This window comes from Vombatus ursinus, unplaced genomic scaffold, assembly GCF_900497805.2.
Source record: "Vombatus ursinus unplaced genomic scaffold, bare-nosed wombat genome assembly UNPS02014867.1, whole genome shotgun sequence".
NCBI classification, from domain to species: domain Eukaryota; kingdom Metazoa; phylum Chordata; class Mammalia; order Diprotodontia; family Vombatidae; genus Vombatus; species Vombatus ursinus.
The window spans coordinates 2,696,386-2,712,978 of record NW_020954645.1 but is presented as its reverse complement, the minus strand read 5'-3'; the positions used below and the strand labels follow the sequence as shown (position 1 = coordinate 2,712,978).

Genomic DNA, 16,593 nt, shown 5'->3' with positions numbered 1-16,593 from the left:
AACTAAGAGAACAATTTATATAAGAACATTTTAAAGAAAAAAAGAACTTTGAAAAACTTAATAACTTTGATCAATGTAGTGACCTACCATAACTCTAGAAGATAAAAATGAAGCACATTGTGCACTCCCTGACCTAGGAGAGTGGAGAGGATAGACACAAGATGCAGAATGAGATACATTTTTGGACATGACAGATGTGTGTATTTATTTTGCTTGAAGATGTTTATATGTTAGAAGAATTATGCTTTTCCTTTTTTATGTAGAGTAGAGGAAATGAGAGTTAGCAAACATGGGAAAGAAAGAAAGAAAGAAAGAAAGAAAGAAAGAAAGAAAGAAAGAAAAGGGGCAGCTAGGTGGAGTTCTGGCCCTGGAGTCAGGAAGACCTGAGTTCAAATCCAGCCTCAGACAAGCAATCTTTTGTATGTCCATTAATAGTTGTATTCTTCTTTTGAGAGCTGTTTCTTCATATACTTTGATTACTTAATGTACTGGGGAATGATTCCTGGTCTTAAATATTTCTATCAATTCCCTATGTATCAGATGACCAATGACCACAGGGTCATAGATCTAAGGCTGGAAGACCTTAGAGACCCCCTAGTCCAACTCCATTATTTGACCTATGGGAAAACCAAGGTCCTGGGCAGTTAAGTGACTTGGTCAAGGTATACAGAGTCATCGTTCTTTCCAATTCAGCACACTGCTTCCCTAGTATTCTTTTCTCAATTCTCCTCCTTCTTGATTTCTTTGTAGAATTTGACATTGTGACAACCCTCCTCTTGAATACTTTCTCCTTTCTTTATTTTCATGACATGCCTCTCTCTGGGTTTTCCTCCTACCTACCTAACTGCTCTGTCTTAGCTGGATCATCATATATCCTGCCCTCTAACTATGGATGTCCACCAAGGCTATGTCTCGGGCTCTCTTCTCTTTTCTCTCACTCATCAGCTCCTTTGGGTTTAATTATCATCTTTGCAGATGCCTCCCAGATGTAACTATTTACCTTTAGTCCTTCTCCTGAGAAGCCAGGAGAGCATCACCAACTACTTATTGCGCATTTTGAACTCTAAGCATCTCAAACTCCACATGTCCAAAATAGAATACACTTTTTCTCCAAATGTACCCCTCTTCTAAGTTTCCCTATTTCTGTTAAGAGTATCACCCTCCTTCTAGTCACCCTCAACTTCTTCCTCTGCCTTCTCCTAGATATCCAGTCAGTTGCCACCTCTTGTTGCTTGCATCTCTCATACCTATTTCTTTCTCTGAAGTCATGTGTTCTAGCCAGGACTACTGGAATAACCTTCGAACTGGCCTTCCTGACTCTCCCATCCATCCTCCATCCTCCTTTTAAGTGTCTACTGCATGCCAGGTACTACACTAGGTATTAGGGAGAGCAAGACAAAACATTAAATAGTCTCTGCCCTCAAGGAGCTTACATTCCATTCAGGGAGATAATATATATATAAACATGGAAGAGTATAATGAGAGGTAAAGTGAAGAGGGTCTTCAATCCAGGATGAAGGCTTTGCATTTTTACATAGCCTAGTCAATAGAGATGTTTGAGCAGGGGAGGGATAGGATCAGATCTGTGTGTTTCTAGGTTTTACATCTGGAAGAGAATTTAGAGATAAACTTTCTGTTTTGTTTTGTTTTTTAACTTAGGCTTTAGAAAACTAAGGCCCTCAAAGGTTAATTGACTTGCCTAAGATTACACAAGGGCAGAGTTAGAATTAGAATCCAGATCTTTTGATTTCAAGTCCAATCCCATTTCTTCTTTGGTGTAGCAGTCAGGAAGCTTGAGTTTAAATCCAGTCTCAGACACTTAACTAGCCATATAACCCCAGACAAGTTACTTAACCTCTGTTTGCTTCAGTTTCCTCAGTTGTAAAATGGGGATAATAACAGCACCTACCTCCTAGGGCTGTTGTACGGATCAAATGAGCTAATATTTGTAAAGTGCTTAGCACAGTAGTATGATATAAATACTTATTCCTTCCCTCTCTCCCTCCCTCCTTTCCTTCCTGTGTCACTTTAGGAAAATTGATTTGTCTGTACAGTCAGGATAGATTGGAATCAGGAGGAAATAGGAGACAAGAAGACCAGAAGGTAAGAGGTTGTTGGAATGATTATTGCTATCACAAAGCCTTTATTTGATTGTTGTCTGTTTGGAATGCTGCATTGAAGGTCTAACAGTCCCTGCCCTTTGACAGTCCACAGTCTAGTCTCTTCTTTGGATTCTTGGACATCTTCATTTGGTCCCTATTTGTACATTTTCTGCTCTTACTGGATCTGTGGGTTCAAATCTTGGAACTCATTGAAGAATTGGGTTTAGTGAGCCTGGGCTAAGGAAAGAATTCTGGGCATGAGAAAGGAATCTAAAGTGAGAGCTTAGCCAAAGATGAGCTTAGGCTAAAAGCAGGCCCAGGGAAATCAGGCCCAGGCTGGGGTCAAGGGAAGTCAAGGTCATAGTCAGGTAGATTGGGGCCAGGCTGATTGGGGTCAAGCGGAGGGCCAGGGAAGGGCCCAGGGAAGGGTCCGGGTCGAGGCCTGGGGAAGGGCCCAGGGAAGGGTCCAGGTCGAGGCCTGGGGAAGGGCCCAGGGAAGGGTCCGGGTCGAGGCCTGGGGAAGGGCCCAGGGAAGGGTCCAGGTCGAGGCCTGGGGAAGGGTCTAAAAGGATCTTCAAAAGGAGGCCCCCTTTGTTTTTCTGGAAAGATATCTGATGGTTCCCTCTCTAAATCACGTCTTCCTCTCCTTCCTCGCCTTCCTCCCCTTCCTCGCCTTCCTCCCCTTCCTCTCCTTCCTCCTCTTCCTCGCCTTCCTCCTCTTCCTCGCCTTCCTCCCCTTCCTCGCCTTCCTCTTCCGCCACGACGGCCATGGACTGGTGATGGATCAGCATCTGACACTCCCTGGGCTTGAGGCTCCTGTGGGAGAAAGAAGTACACAAACAGTGGTTATGTCTTCATGAAGGCAGAAGACCTCCCTACAGGTGTGTAGGACTATTAGGATGTCTTGGAGACCCTGCTGGAATTCATGAGGAGTGTCAGTGTGTGGCTTGGGCTAGGCCTGCTATCCTGAATGTCCAGGGCTCTCCTTACTCATAGGCAGAACAAATAAGTTGCCTAGACTGAGAAGGTATAATTTCGGGAAGACTTTCCCCCAAAATACCCCCCCTTAAAAATCCCTCCTGCTCTTAGAGGTCTTAGGATCCTTTCAGGGGGCACATTCTTCACTCTCCATCAGGAGCTCAGGTTAGCAATGCCAATGACAAGGAAAGGAAACCAAAAGCTACAGTGAGCAGATTGAAGACTGGTCCAGACTGATCACAGACTCTTTTCTGAGAGTAGGGTTTTAATATGCTTTGAAATGCTTGTTGAATGAATGATAGGGCTAGGGGAAGGAGTGAGAATGTGGGGCTTGGTCTCAAGGGAGGGGTCCAAGGAAGTAGTGAAAATGACCCAGAAAAGGGCAGCTAGGTGGCACAGTGGATAAAGCACCAGCCCTGGAGTCAGGAGGACCTGAGTTCAAATTTGGCCTCAGACCAAACACTTGACACTTACTACCTGTGTGACCCTGGGCAAGTCACTTAACCCTAATTGCCAAAAAAAAAAAGAAAAGAAAATAACCCAGAAAGAGTAGATTGGGTATGTCTCCAAGTCCTTCAAATGAAATCTCAGCATGGCAGCCCATAGCCAAGACCTGAGGCAGAACATGAAGAAGAGGGGAGGAGAGAGGCTCCAGTTGTCAGGAAGAAGCCCTATGGTCACTTAAGGATGAGTAGAAGCCTTCAGTAACTTCAACTGAACAATGAATTTCAGCACCTATTATATGTCAAGAAGGTCCAAGATGGCTTTCTTTCCTCCCCAGAAAGGGACCTGATCACATGACAATAGATGGGAATTCCCAGAGCAATAAAAGGGAGGATGAGTTAGAGGGTGGGGCTTTTTGTTGACTTACCTGTCTTTTTTGGTCTCAACTTCTCTTGAGGGGAAAGGCCTGCCTTAATTAAGGGCTGGCAGGACAGGCAAACAATTAATAGTATCTGTTGTCTTCTGCTCACCATTGGCAGATTATTCCACCCACCCCTTTTTTTTTTTTTTTTGCTGTAGTGAAAATTCATTAGACAGAAACCCAGTGTTGGAAGGGCCCAAAGAAGACCCCTACAGCTCCAATGATGGGGAGCTCACTGCTTCCTGAAGCAGCCTCTTCTGATTTTGTGGGCTACCTGACTTTGCCCCCCTCACTTTTCCTGGCGCCTGTTAGGTTGATTCTTGGAATCTTCAACCCATTGTTTCTGACCCCTGGGGCCAAGCAAGAGAAACTTGCTCCCTTTTGGGCATGGTAGGATTTCAGGGAGTAATGGGAACATATCCTGGGAAGTTAGAGCTGCACACTCTTCCCCCAGACTCCTTCCTGACCTCAGGGGAAAAAAGTTCCTTGGGAAAAGGGGCAAGGTGGAAAGGTCAAGGTCAGGACCACACTCTTCCTTTCTATCCAAAGCATCCAGTTGTAAAGACTTACCTGTGCAGACAGGTCACAAGAGACTAGAACCACCGGGGGACGTTGCTCAGAGGAAATTTCTCCTGAGCAGTCTCTCACCAGCTACAAGGACAAAGAACAAAAAGGTAATAATTGAGGCATTAGTGGTTCTGTTCCCTTAGGACTCCCTTAGGAGTCAGACTCTCCTGACTTTTCCCATCTGGCCTGGTGGGGCATTTCCTTAGGCCAAATGGCTGCTTGGGTTATAGAATTTTCTCAGATTTGAAACCTAGGAAGACTTAGAGGAACTTATTCCAAGGGAAGTAAGCAGGAAAAGAGAAAAGATGTACATCATGACTACAACAATGGAAGCAGAAAGTGAACACTGAGTATTTATGATGCCCAAATTTGGTCCACACTACATGAATGTACTTCCCTCCCTTCTTTGAAGACATGGAGAACTAAGGACCTGGAATGAGGTATAAACTGTCATGCTCAATTGAGCTGGTTTAGTTTTGGTTGAACTCTGGAAAAACTCCATTTTCCCCCCTCTATCTTATAAAGGGTTGTTCTCTAGGTGGAAGATTGGGAAGGGATATTTTGGGAAACAAAGGGGATGTAAAGACAAGAGAGATCAATACATATTTTTAAAAAAGAAAAAGAACAACCAAGGGTTTCATGAGTCCATCTTGAAAGACTCTTGACTCTCAGGCATAGGTACATCTCCCCAAGGCATTTGAGGGAGCTGGGCTACCTGGTAGGTGGAGACAGGATGCTGCTCACCAGGGTTGGGGCATTGACAGGTCACCAGTCATCACCCTGCTGTTCCCTGTGTTTGCAAGTATAGATGTATAATAATAATAAATATAATACATGAGCAACTGAGCAAAATGACCATCACTATCAAAACCTTCACTGACATTCTATAGAGCATCGCAAAATTCTTAGTGCAGCTTTAAACTTTAGTAACTTTAATCCCTGAAACCCCTTAATCTTTAATAGCCCGAAACTAAACTGAGGCTTTTGGTATCCCTTTAAGTCCTTAGCATCCAAGAGGCAGCTGGGTAGAGCTAGGTGACCCAGCAGCTAGAGTGTTGAACCTGGGTCAAGAAGATCTGAATTCAAATCTAACCTCAGACACTAATGAGCTATGTGATGCTAGGCAAGTCACTTAGCCATTTAGCCTCAGGTTTCATCTGCAAAATGAGGATGGTAATAGCACTTACCTTCTAGGGTTACTGTGAGGATACAACGTTGTGATATATTTTTTCTTTTTTTTTTGGCGAGGCAATGGGGTGAAGTGACTTGCCCAGAGTCACACAGCTAGTAAGTGTCAAGTGTCTGAGGCCAGATTTGAACTCAGGTCATCCTGAAGACAGGGCCAGTGCTCTATCCACTGCACCATCTAGCTGCCCCAATGATGTAATATTTTATAATACCTTGTAAACCTTAAAGCATCACAACTCTTGAACATAGGTAGTACAATATTAGTATCTTATTTTATAGGTGAAGAACCAAGAGTGACCTGTTCAAGGACCCTTGGTTGGGTCAAAAGGAATTCAGAGATGGGAAAGGACCTTAGAGTTCATGCCCTTACCTTCTTCTGTAACCTTAGCCAAGTGACTTCCTCTCTCTGGGCCTTAGTTTTCCCATATGTACAATAGGAGAGTTGGGTTAGATAACCTCTAAGGTCCTCTCTATTGCTAGTCTTCTATTACTCTCCTCCTCTCTCCTCATTTTATAGAGATAGAGAAACAGAAGAGGCCCCAAATGGCTAAGTGGCTTGGCCACAGTCATACAAATAGGAAGAGACAGAGGCAAGAGTCAAGCCTAGAGCCTCAGGCTCCCAATTCTGGGTTCTTTCCATTGCCACATGCTGCTTTCTCTAATGCAAGAGCCCCAGAGCCTCCTGAAATGGAATCAGAGTTAACTGGCATACTGACCAGGTTCTGAGAACCTAGTTGGAAATGGAAAGGTGTCCCAGGGCCCAGGGAAATTTCCAGGGAATAATAGTGGCAGTTCCAGTAGTCTCCTCATTCCTTAGTATTATCCTTATTATAAATGAGGAGATTTATAAATTCCCCCTATTTGTTCCCTTTCACTCCCCATCCTCTCCATGTTTTAGGTCTGGTGGATGTAAATTCACACAGTGGTATCATGGGCACTGGGGACACACCTCCCAGAAGATAATGAAAAATAATAAAAACCCAAACCAAAGCAAACCCTTCTTAGTATAGCTTTCAGGCTTTGATTGCCCTCCAATGGCCAGAAGGAATATAGTGGTCTAATGAAAGGTTCAGAGTCCAGTGTGGTCCAGGCAAGAAGGGATCAGCTTCCTTAAGTCCCAATTAAAACCTCACCTTCTACAGGAAGCCTTCCCTATGTCCTCTTAAATCCAGTGCTTTCCTTCTTTCTATGTATTTGTTTGCATATTATCTCCCCCATTAAATTATATACAGGGCAGGGACTGGTTTTTTTTCCTCGCCTCTTAGAAAAGAACACTTAGCACAGTACCTGGCACATAGTAGGCACTTTGTGTTTATTGATTGAAGCAGAGTACCCCCTGGTAAGTGATTTAGCTATTATATTCTGAGTTATTTGAGTTATTCTATTCTGTGTTATTCGAATCCTCTTGACTAGATTTTAACTCGTGTGACTGCTTTCTCCCTCTACAATGAACTGAGCAAAACAAATGTCACATTTGTGTTATAACTGGGTACGGCAGGACAGTGAAGGGAGACTTGGTCTTGGAGTCAGAAAACCCTGCAGCGTTCACACTCTATCCATGATATTTATTAGTTATGTGACTTTGAGTAAGTTATTTCTCCTCTGTGATCCTTAGTTTCCTCATCTATAAAAAGGGAAAAAAATTTTAATGGAAATTTTGCACCACCTTCCTCACAGGCTTGTAAAAGAAAAAATTGCTAAATGATTGTGAATTATTGCTACTGTTGTCATAGAGTGCTGGGTTTTTTTACCATATAATACAGGATAACCAGGGTCTAGATACTAGACTTCCCTCCGGCTCTGGGTCCTGGCATTCTCATCAGTCAGATTACATTTTAATGAGTTCTTTCTGAAGCTATAGGAGCTAGAACCCTGAGATGGAAAGTGAGATAGAGCTTTCCTTTGCTATGTTCCCTTCAAAATCAACTCATTTGCTTAGATTCTTAAAATCTAGCCAATAGCTTACTAATGTTCAGTCTCCTTAAGAGTCTTTCCAATGTGACAGATGTTCTAATAAACCTTGTCTTTGGATGAAAAAAAAGTCAACTCATTTTAGAAAACAAGATGTGAAAAAGCAGTATGTATCAGATTCCATCTTTGTTCAGCGCAATTGTTACCAGCCTGACTGCCTGAAACCATTCCCTTTCCTTCCCAAAGTAGAAGGATTAGTAAATTACCTTGATATCTGCTCAAGCCTAGATGGACAACTGGGCTTGAGGTTAGCAGCCCATTTGCAAGGCTGGGTTAAAACTTGCTCCTGAATCCTTGGGTGTTGACACTAATTTTTTTTTGGGGGGGGGGAGACTGGGGGTATCCTAGGCTCAGTAAGGAGTACTTACCCCACCTTCTTTGAATTCACACTGGTCAGGGTTCAGATTCTCTGACTTAAGGCACTTAGTTTCCTGGATGGTAAAACTCAGGATCCGTTTCTCAGCCTGGGAGGGAGAGAGTTGAAGGAAGGGCAGGGGTGAGAGGAGTGAGGATGATCCTGGGCCATGTGACATAGACAAAGTCTGGTTTTGAAAACTCCCCTAGGATGCAGACCTTTGCCCTCTTTTTGCCCTCCCCTAGCTTCCAGACCCCAGTGTTCTCCTATTGGGAGGTAGTGTGGTGAATGAAGGCCTGGGTTTGAAGCCCAGTTTTAATTCTTTTGTGACCTTGCACCTACTGTTCAGGCTTCTCCCCTCCTCCCTCAAAACCATTCATCCTTTAACAGTCCCCTGCTAGAAAAGATGAAAACCCCTCAATGCCTCCTCTCCAAATGGGGCAACAGGTACAGTTGAGCTGCTTTGTGACATAGGTGTGTTTTAGCAGAAGCCTTCTGGAAACCCCACCTCCACTAAGAAGAGTGCTTCAGATGGAAATCGCAGATATCACAGGGAGGCACTGGGGAATATTTGGGGGCAGGGAGCTCTTCTATCACACGTGGACAGCCATTTACTCTGCTTCTGGGTAGGAACTGCCCCTATGGGCAGTGGTAGTCCAAGAACACCCTCCCCTCCCCCAGCATTTATAAGACTGTCTTGTTTTCCCAGACTAGAATGAGCTCTTTACCTTGCACAGTAAGCCCTGTTTTCTCTTTTGGACAGATTGCACCTAGCCACCCACCATTCCCTTTGAAAAATAGATTTCCCACCCCATTCCCAGTCCTGTCACCTTATGTGAAATCATGTTTCTATTCTCCTGCAAAACAGAACTCAAAGAAATTCAGAGAAACATGAGGATATTTGTTTGATGAATAAAATGAGAAGAATCAGGAGAACAATACACACAATTATAATAATTTTAAATGAAAATGACCATGAAATGAAGCATAATACTATATAATAGTGATGGCCAATCTTGGCCTTGGAGAAGGAATGAGGAGGAAATGCGTTTCTCTCCTTTCATTGCAGAGGTAGGGGCACAGAATTTTGCATACACTAGCAAACAGGATTGCCAGCAATTGGTTTTGCTTAACGGTTTTTCCTTATCACCGGGCAAGGCTCACTGGATGGAGCGGGATGAGGGAAATATTTTTGGAAATTAATATAAAAGCAAAAATATCAATAAAACTTAAAACACCCCAACCTCAGCTTAAGATTTGCTTCTCCCTGGACAGTTTTTTAGGAGAGTCTAGAACCACCTTATTCTGCTTAAAGTTCTCAGGCCTGGTGGGAAACCAGCTGTTCCAATGACCAGAACTACTTCCAACTGAACTTCCCTCAAAGACACCCAGAGGATGCTCTGTCATGGCTTAAGAAAGACCTTAAACCCTTGGGATGGACCTTAAACCTTCCCTTAGGTTTGCATGGAAGCATGCACCTTTGACTTGGAGTCCATAACCCAAAGTTCTGTGCTTAGGGAGATGGAGACAAGTGGGGAGGGGACTCACCTGGTCAGAGACAGATTTGGCTTGAAGGAGCCCATAGATGAAATCATCATTGGACTCTCTGTTGTAGGTAGCCAGTAACAGGGATATAGCTTCTTGGTCACTCAGTCTCTCCCTTTGCTGAGCAGAAAGTGTTGCAATGGTAATGGCCACACATAGCACCAGAAAGCTTCTCCCTAGACTCCCCATCTTTTCTCACCTTGGCTGGGAGTCCAGGCCTATCCTTCCCTCCAAGATGTTCTTTTAAGGCCCCTGCAGGGCAAAGGGAGGCAGGTAAGATGTTTTAATCTGTGGCTTTCTTTCTCCATAACACATTGCCTAATCCTTTGGCAAAGAGGAAGGAGGTACCTTTTGCAAAAACCTTAATGGCTCAAGCCCTGTCACCTTGATGGAGTCCCAGGGGCTGCTGAGAGGTTGAGAAAGGGGCAGAAAAGTTTATCTATCCTCCCTGGCTGGGAGCTGAGCAAAAACTTGAAGTCTGAGGAGATAATCCCGTGCTGCAGAGTCCCCAGACAAAGAATTCTGCCATAGTTTTAGGATCCACAGGGTATCCTACAATCAGGAGTGGTAGCTCCTCTTTGGGGATCCAACTTGTAAGTATGAATTCAAGTTGGTGGAATGTCACCTCAGAGGGACTGATATAACATGAGGATCATTTTAATTTTTTCCTCTTTTTTTTTTTTCCTTTTAGGCAATTAGGGTTAAGTGACTTGTCCGGGGTCACACAGCTAGTAGGCATCAAGTGTTTGGTCTGAGGTTGGATTTGAACTCAGGTCCTGCTGACTTCAGGGCCAGTGCTCTAGCCACTGCGCCACCTAGCTGTTGCCGGGTCATTTTTAATATCCTTGCTTCTCACAAAGGTGTTCAACAAACTGACTTTTCTTTCTCCACATAATTGGGGGCAGGGGTAGGGGTCATACCATAGGGTGAAAAAGCATTGAACTTGAAGTCAGGAAACCTCTGTGGGTTCTTTTCCTGGTTTTGCCACTAACTATTTCTGTGATCTCAGACATTCACTCCCTTTCTCTGGGCGTGCTTCCTGGTCAAATGGAGATAATCATCTACAGTATGGTACCTAATATTTTTTGTTCTTCAAACCCCTTTCAAAAACAACAAAAAATGTGTTGTGAACCTTCAGGGTAATTTAGTATACTACTCATAATATTCTTTTAGGTTTATTCATTAAGTGCTTACAATAATTGCAATGATAACTTCTGCCCCTTAAAGCTCCAAATTAAAATTTATATTATACAACTATAATTATAAAATGTGAGCTTTTGTTCTTCAATATTTATGAAAACTTTAAATATAAAGTTATAAATCTCTAATTATACAATAACTGTGAATATCTTATGGGGGGCATTCTGTAAGATTTTTAAAAGAGGCAACCCAGCAAGATCTCAAATGCTTCCTATTCTTTGCAAGATTTTGTGTTGAATTTCATCATTGTGAAAAATTTGTTGAACATAACCAGCATTTTTAATTAAATAAGTTACAACTTGGAAGATATTTAACATAATATAGCAATGACATATAAACTTACTCTTGATGTTGGACTTTTTTATTCAAACAAAGGAGGTTTGCACTATTTGGCTCAACTCCAGACAAATCCAGTTTTAAATCTGTTTCCACATAGATTTTATTTCTGTAGTTTGATTTCAAACAAGAGTAAAGTGAAAATGCTTTCTCATGTAAATTGTTCATTCATTCATTCTTTTTTTTTTTTTAGGCAATTGGGGTTAAGTGACTTGCCCAGGGTACACAGCTTGTAAGTGTCAAGTGTTTGGTCTGGGGCCAGATTTGAACTCAGGTCCTCCTGACTTCAGGGCCGGTGCTCTATCCACTGCACCACCTAGCTGCCCCCATTCTTCATTCTTGAAAAGGACCAATGACATCAAAAGGGTGATGTCTTGAATGGGATTTAAGTGAGGCAGAGTTACACAAAGTCATGAGGCTGACAACTTTGTGCAGTCTTACATTCAATTCACTCACAAGTCAGAACATCAAAATATGTGGAAAACGGTAAAAAATGTGGAGAATTTTACAAGCTGTCTTGATGGACATTCATTTTTTATTTAAGTAAGAATATTTAAGGCTGCCATTTTTGAATGTCCAAAATCCATTGCTATGTCAATTAAGTTTTCTTTTTCATCTTTTGTCAATTCATCAGCCAGAATATAAAAGGCATATCAAGTAGTTTATGAGTCTAATTTAGTTTATTGGAACTTTCAAATTCATTGAAAGTCAGTTCTAAAATTTTCAGATGATTATCTATGTCTTTTTTGACAGCCAGACCCAAAGATAGGTCATTTTCTAATAAGAAATTACGGAATGTCAGTAAAAATTATGGAATGTGACAGACCTATTCTCAATTTTGCAGTTCCCAATTTTAATTTCTTAATCATACTTTATACTTGTCTTCAGCAGTCAGTATGTTTTTAGTTGCACCCAGTAATGATGTGTTGAGTTTGTTAATTTTTGAAAAGATGTCCACTAAACATGTTAATCTTACTAGCCACATCGTATCATTTGTACGTTTGCTCTGGTGAAAAGGTCAGTGAAGAAGCCGATGAACTCTTCTCTTAATCAAATGGACAAGTAATAACTGCCATAAGAAAGCCACTAAATGAAAACTGCTTCTTGTTCATCTTTCTGCATAAGATAGCAAGCATTCGAGAGTTAGTGGGCCTTGATTTTGGAAAAAAATTAGCTCTTTTTACAGTATCATATAATGTGCTTTTAGGTTGTTGTGGCCTGCTTTTGATGTCTAACCTTGTTAGTGCGTGCTCCAGTGTGTCCATGCTGTATTCATATTCATTTTTTATTGATGGAACAGGCTCCCAATATTTCCTAGTCATCCATTTTGCTCCATCTGTGCAAATTCCACAATAAGAGGACCAAAAGATTTGTTTTCCTACAAAGCATGAATTAATTAGATTAAGAATGTCTTCCCCAGTGGTATTAACTGATGACAAAATAGCATATTTTCTTCTACTCTATCATTGTATAGATTTTTTACAGGTATAATTAAAATAGCCACATTGTAAATACAGTTATCCCATCTAATTGCAAAGCATAAATGTCACTTTTTTGTTAGATTTTTTAAAAATTTATTTCATTTTAGTTCCAGGATGACAGAGCGTATTTTCCCCCCAAAGCCCCGCAGCCTCGGCAATGGAATGTCAAGTCTTCAGCCAGGAGTAAAGACCATCTGGATCCCAGCAGGAGGAGGTCCCTTCAAAAGAACCCCTTGAAAACACCAACTGAAATAGCCCATCCCAGGGTATAACCCTGGAAAAAAATGTTACTTTAAAAAAAATTTTAATGTATTCTTCATTGTACCTCCTTTTTTCATACTCATTAGAATTCGAGTTATCTTGAACATCTTTGTTTATTTCAGTAGTGTGACCTATTGAATGACTTTTTACTAATTTCTTGATTGCAGTATGCTGAATCTGAATGAATATTTTGAGATTCCTCATTATCACATTTCAACATTTTTTTTACACTTCCAGTCCTTATCCAAAGATCCATTGGAGCTGCTATAATTTTTAAAAAATCATTTTTTATTCAATACTCATTAAAAATATAACAATATTGTATCAATACAATTATTGCAAATGTGTTTTTCTCCAAGCAACTTTGTTCTTAAAAACAGACATTAGTGCACTTGCCTGAAGATAAACATTGACATTGCCAATGTATTTGAACTCTGGAAGATATGGTTACCTAATTAATTGATGAAAATGAACAGTTTATTATGCTATAAAATATTTACCATTTATTGTTTAATTAAAATTTTGGTATTTAACTAAAAGTTTTACTAGGAAGCTGGGGTCACAGTAGATAAAGCACTGGGCCTGGAGTCAGGAAAACCTAAGTTCAAATCCAGCCTCAGATACTTCCCGGTTATGTGACCCTGGGCACTTGCTCGCTTAATCCTTGTTTGTCTCAGTTTCCTCAACTGTAAAATGGGGATAATAATAGTACCTACCTCACTGAGTTGTTGTGAAGATCAAAGGAGATCACATCTGTAAAAGCATTCAGCTCAGTGCCTAGCACATAGAAGATGCCATACAAATGCTTGTTCCCTTTTCCTTGCTTTCCCCGCCTTTTCCCATCCCTATTGGCTAATGTCAATCACTGTGTTAAATAAAAAATATGCCTAAAGTTGAATTGCATATATTGCTTTAGTTTTTAGCAATTTTTATAAATAAACTAATCTTCGTAATAAAATAATCTTTCCAAAAGTTACTTTCTTCTTTTCTGCCATGGCCACACCAGCGACACTCTCACAGAATGTTTCTACTGAAACTCTACTCAATGACTGGCCAGTGTTGACAACCAGATTATCTGAAGATCTGCCAGAAAGGAGAATAGTAACATAAGTGGAGAATAAGTCTAAGTGGAAAACAGCCCTCATACTTCACTGAGAGGCAATATAAGGTTTGTTTCTGTAGAACATTTGTGATGGTCCGTGATGATTTTAAGATAACTCATAATGCATATAGGGCAGCTAGGTGGTGCCGGGCTTGAAGTTAGGAAGACTCATCTTCCCGAATTCAAATCTGGCCTCAGTCATGTACTAGCTGTGTGATTCTGGGCAAGTCATTTAACCCTATTTGCTTCAGTTTCCTCATCTACAAAATGATCTGGAGAAGGAAATGGCAAACCACTCCAGTATCTTTGCCAAGGAAATCCCAAATGGGGTCATGAAGAGTCAGATACAACTGAAACAACCGAACAATAATAATATAATATTCAGTGAGCTTTGTTTTCATGTATCCTGACATTTGCATTACAAGAATGAAAATGGTCATAATGGTTTTGATCACATGATTATACAGCTGATGAAGTATAATTATAGGGTAACAAAGGAGAATGAGGGAGCTACTCTAATGTGATATACAAAACACAAATAAGGGCATGAACATGTATCTGATCATCCACTGGGAATCTTTGTTTTTTACTATATTCTTTGTTCACTTTTCCTCCCTTTCCCACCTTTTTCTTCCCTACTTTGTTAAATAAAAAATGTACCTAAAGTAAAATTATATATATTGCAATTTGGAAACAATTTGATAACACATTTCACTTAATTAGGAGTGGCCAGAGTTTGCTGTCATTGCTGCAAGAACACTGAAATTATTGCATTCATGTAGGTTTTGAAATGCTGAAGAAACAAACCTGTAATGTTTCAAATATGCACATACTTGTTGTCACAGAGGGAAAATATATTTGTAACGTAATTGGCAGTTATTTATTGTTTAATGCAACAACACAAACCTCTAGACCACCTTTGCAAAGTCCTAAATGGGATTCACTAAGATATGACTTCTTAGTAGTCAACCCCTAAACATTTGTTAACTGATGGGATGAGAAAAATTATTCACATTTTAATAGTACTCTAAGGGTAACACAGCACTTTCTTTACAGTAGTTCTGGGAGGTTAGTGGATACTTATGTCTTATTTAGTCCTCATAGCAACCCTGCCGGGTAGGTACAACTGGTAACACGATCTCCATTTTGCAGATGAGGAAATTGAACCTCAGAGAATTTAAGTGACTTAGGATCATAAGAGAGGATCATAGATTTAGAGATGGAAGAGACCTCAGAAATCAGCAAGTCCAGTCTTCTCATTCTACACATAAGGAAAATGATACCCAGAGTGGTTCAGCGACTTATTCGCTTGGTTAAATAAAATCATCTTTTCTCAAACCCATCCTCCTTCGAAACCTCCCTGTTTCTGTTGAAGTCACCCACATCTTTCCAATCTCCCAGGTTCACAACCTCAGCATTATGATTATTATTATTATTACTATTTAATATACATTCTACTGATAGAATGTTTCTATATAACCTATAATTCCCATTGAATCCCACCCAGAGAGTCATTACTTATAATAAAGAAATTATAAGGTGGGGGTGAGGGCAGCATGCATCAAAACTAAGCAAGATATCAAAATTCTGATGTTTTATGCAATGTTCCACATATATAAACTCCAAGTCTGGAAAAAAAAATAGCAGGGATAGGGTCTTATCATATTTCTTCTTTGGGGACAAGCTTGGTCATTATAATTGCATTGCATCCAGTTTCAATTATTTTATCATTGTTATTCTTTCCATGTATGTTGTTGTAGTCATTGCACGTATTGTTTTCCTGGTTCTACTTGCTTCGTTCTATATCAGTTCATATAATTCTTCCCATGTGTCTCTGTTGTATTCATCTTACTTAGCATATTCCATTATATCTATATACCATAATTGGTTTATCCATTCTCTCAGGCGATGGTCAACTCCCCCCCCCCCCCCCCCCCAGCTCTTTGCTTCTATAAAAAGTGCTGCCATAAACTTTTTGGTGTACATGGTGCTTTTCTTTTTGTCATTCATCTCTTTGGGGTACTTATCCAGCAGTGGGATTTCTGTGTCGAAGGATGTAGACGTTTTAGTCTCTCTTTTCACATCACTCTAATTTTGTCCGGGGCAAATCGCAGCTCCACTAGCAATGCATTAATGTGCCTAGCTTCAAGTTTGTCTATCCCGATCTTTGGCCTTCATTGTCATTTTGCTGAGGGTAAGGAGCGAGGCTTTCTGGGCCTCACGTCTTTCCCCACTCCAACCTGTTCTTCAAACAGATTTTCCTTTAAGTGCAGGTTTGACCAAGTCACTTCCTTAGCCGGTAAGTTCGACTGAATCTTTATTGTCTCTAGGACACAAGCTCCTCTGTTTAGCTTTTAAAGTTCTTCACAACCTGGCCCCGTTCTACGTTATTGTTTTTGGTTTTGTTTTGCTTCTTTATGTATCACTTCCCTTCCCTCACTCCACCTTCTGGCTGTTCCTTACCCATCATACTCTGTCTTTGGTTTCTGTAAATCCTTCACTGCCTTCAAGTCTCAGCTTACACACCAAGCCTTTCCCGATCCCTCTGACTGCTAGTGCCCCTGCATTTCTTTTGTATTTACTCTGAATATATTTTAGATGCACAGGTTATCTCTCCAGATAGAACGTAAGCTTCTTGAGGG

The 16,593-nt window shown here is 41.0% G+C and overlaps 1 protein-coding gene across 1 annotated transcript in view; it reads right to left on the bottom strand.

The window, feature by feature from the left end:
- Positions 1 to 2,444: 2,444 nt before the first annotated feature.
- The window catches only part of LOC114028004 (cathelicidin-3-like), a 60,170-nt gene continuing 46,021 nt past the window's right edge, over positions 2,445 to 16,593 (bottom strand). The window contains exons 4-9 of the mRNA XM_027842165.1: positions 12,344 to 12,485; positions 9,575 to 9,823; positions 8,040 to 8,135; positions 4,516 to 4,596; positions 2,830 to 2,918; positions 2,445 to 2,652 (exon numbers count right to left, since the gene is read on the bottom strand). Of these exons, the coding sequence (XP_027697966.1) occupies positions 2,445 to 2,652; positions 2,830 to 2,918; positions 4,516 to 4,596; positions 8,040 to 8,135; positions 9,575 to 9,760 (660 nt within the window). The 5' untranslated portion in view covers positions 9,761 to 9,823; positions 12,344 to 12,485. The remainder of the gene's footprint in view (positions 2,653 to 2,829; positions 2,919 to 4,515; positions 4,597 to 8,039; positions 8,136 to 9,574; positions 9,824 to 12,343; positions 12,486 to 16,593) is intronic.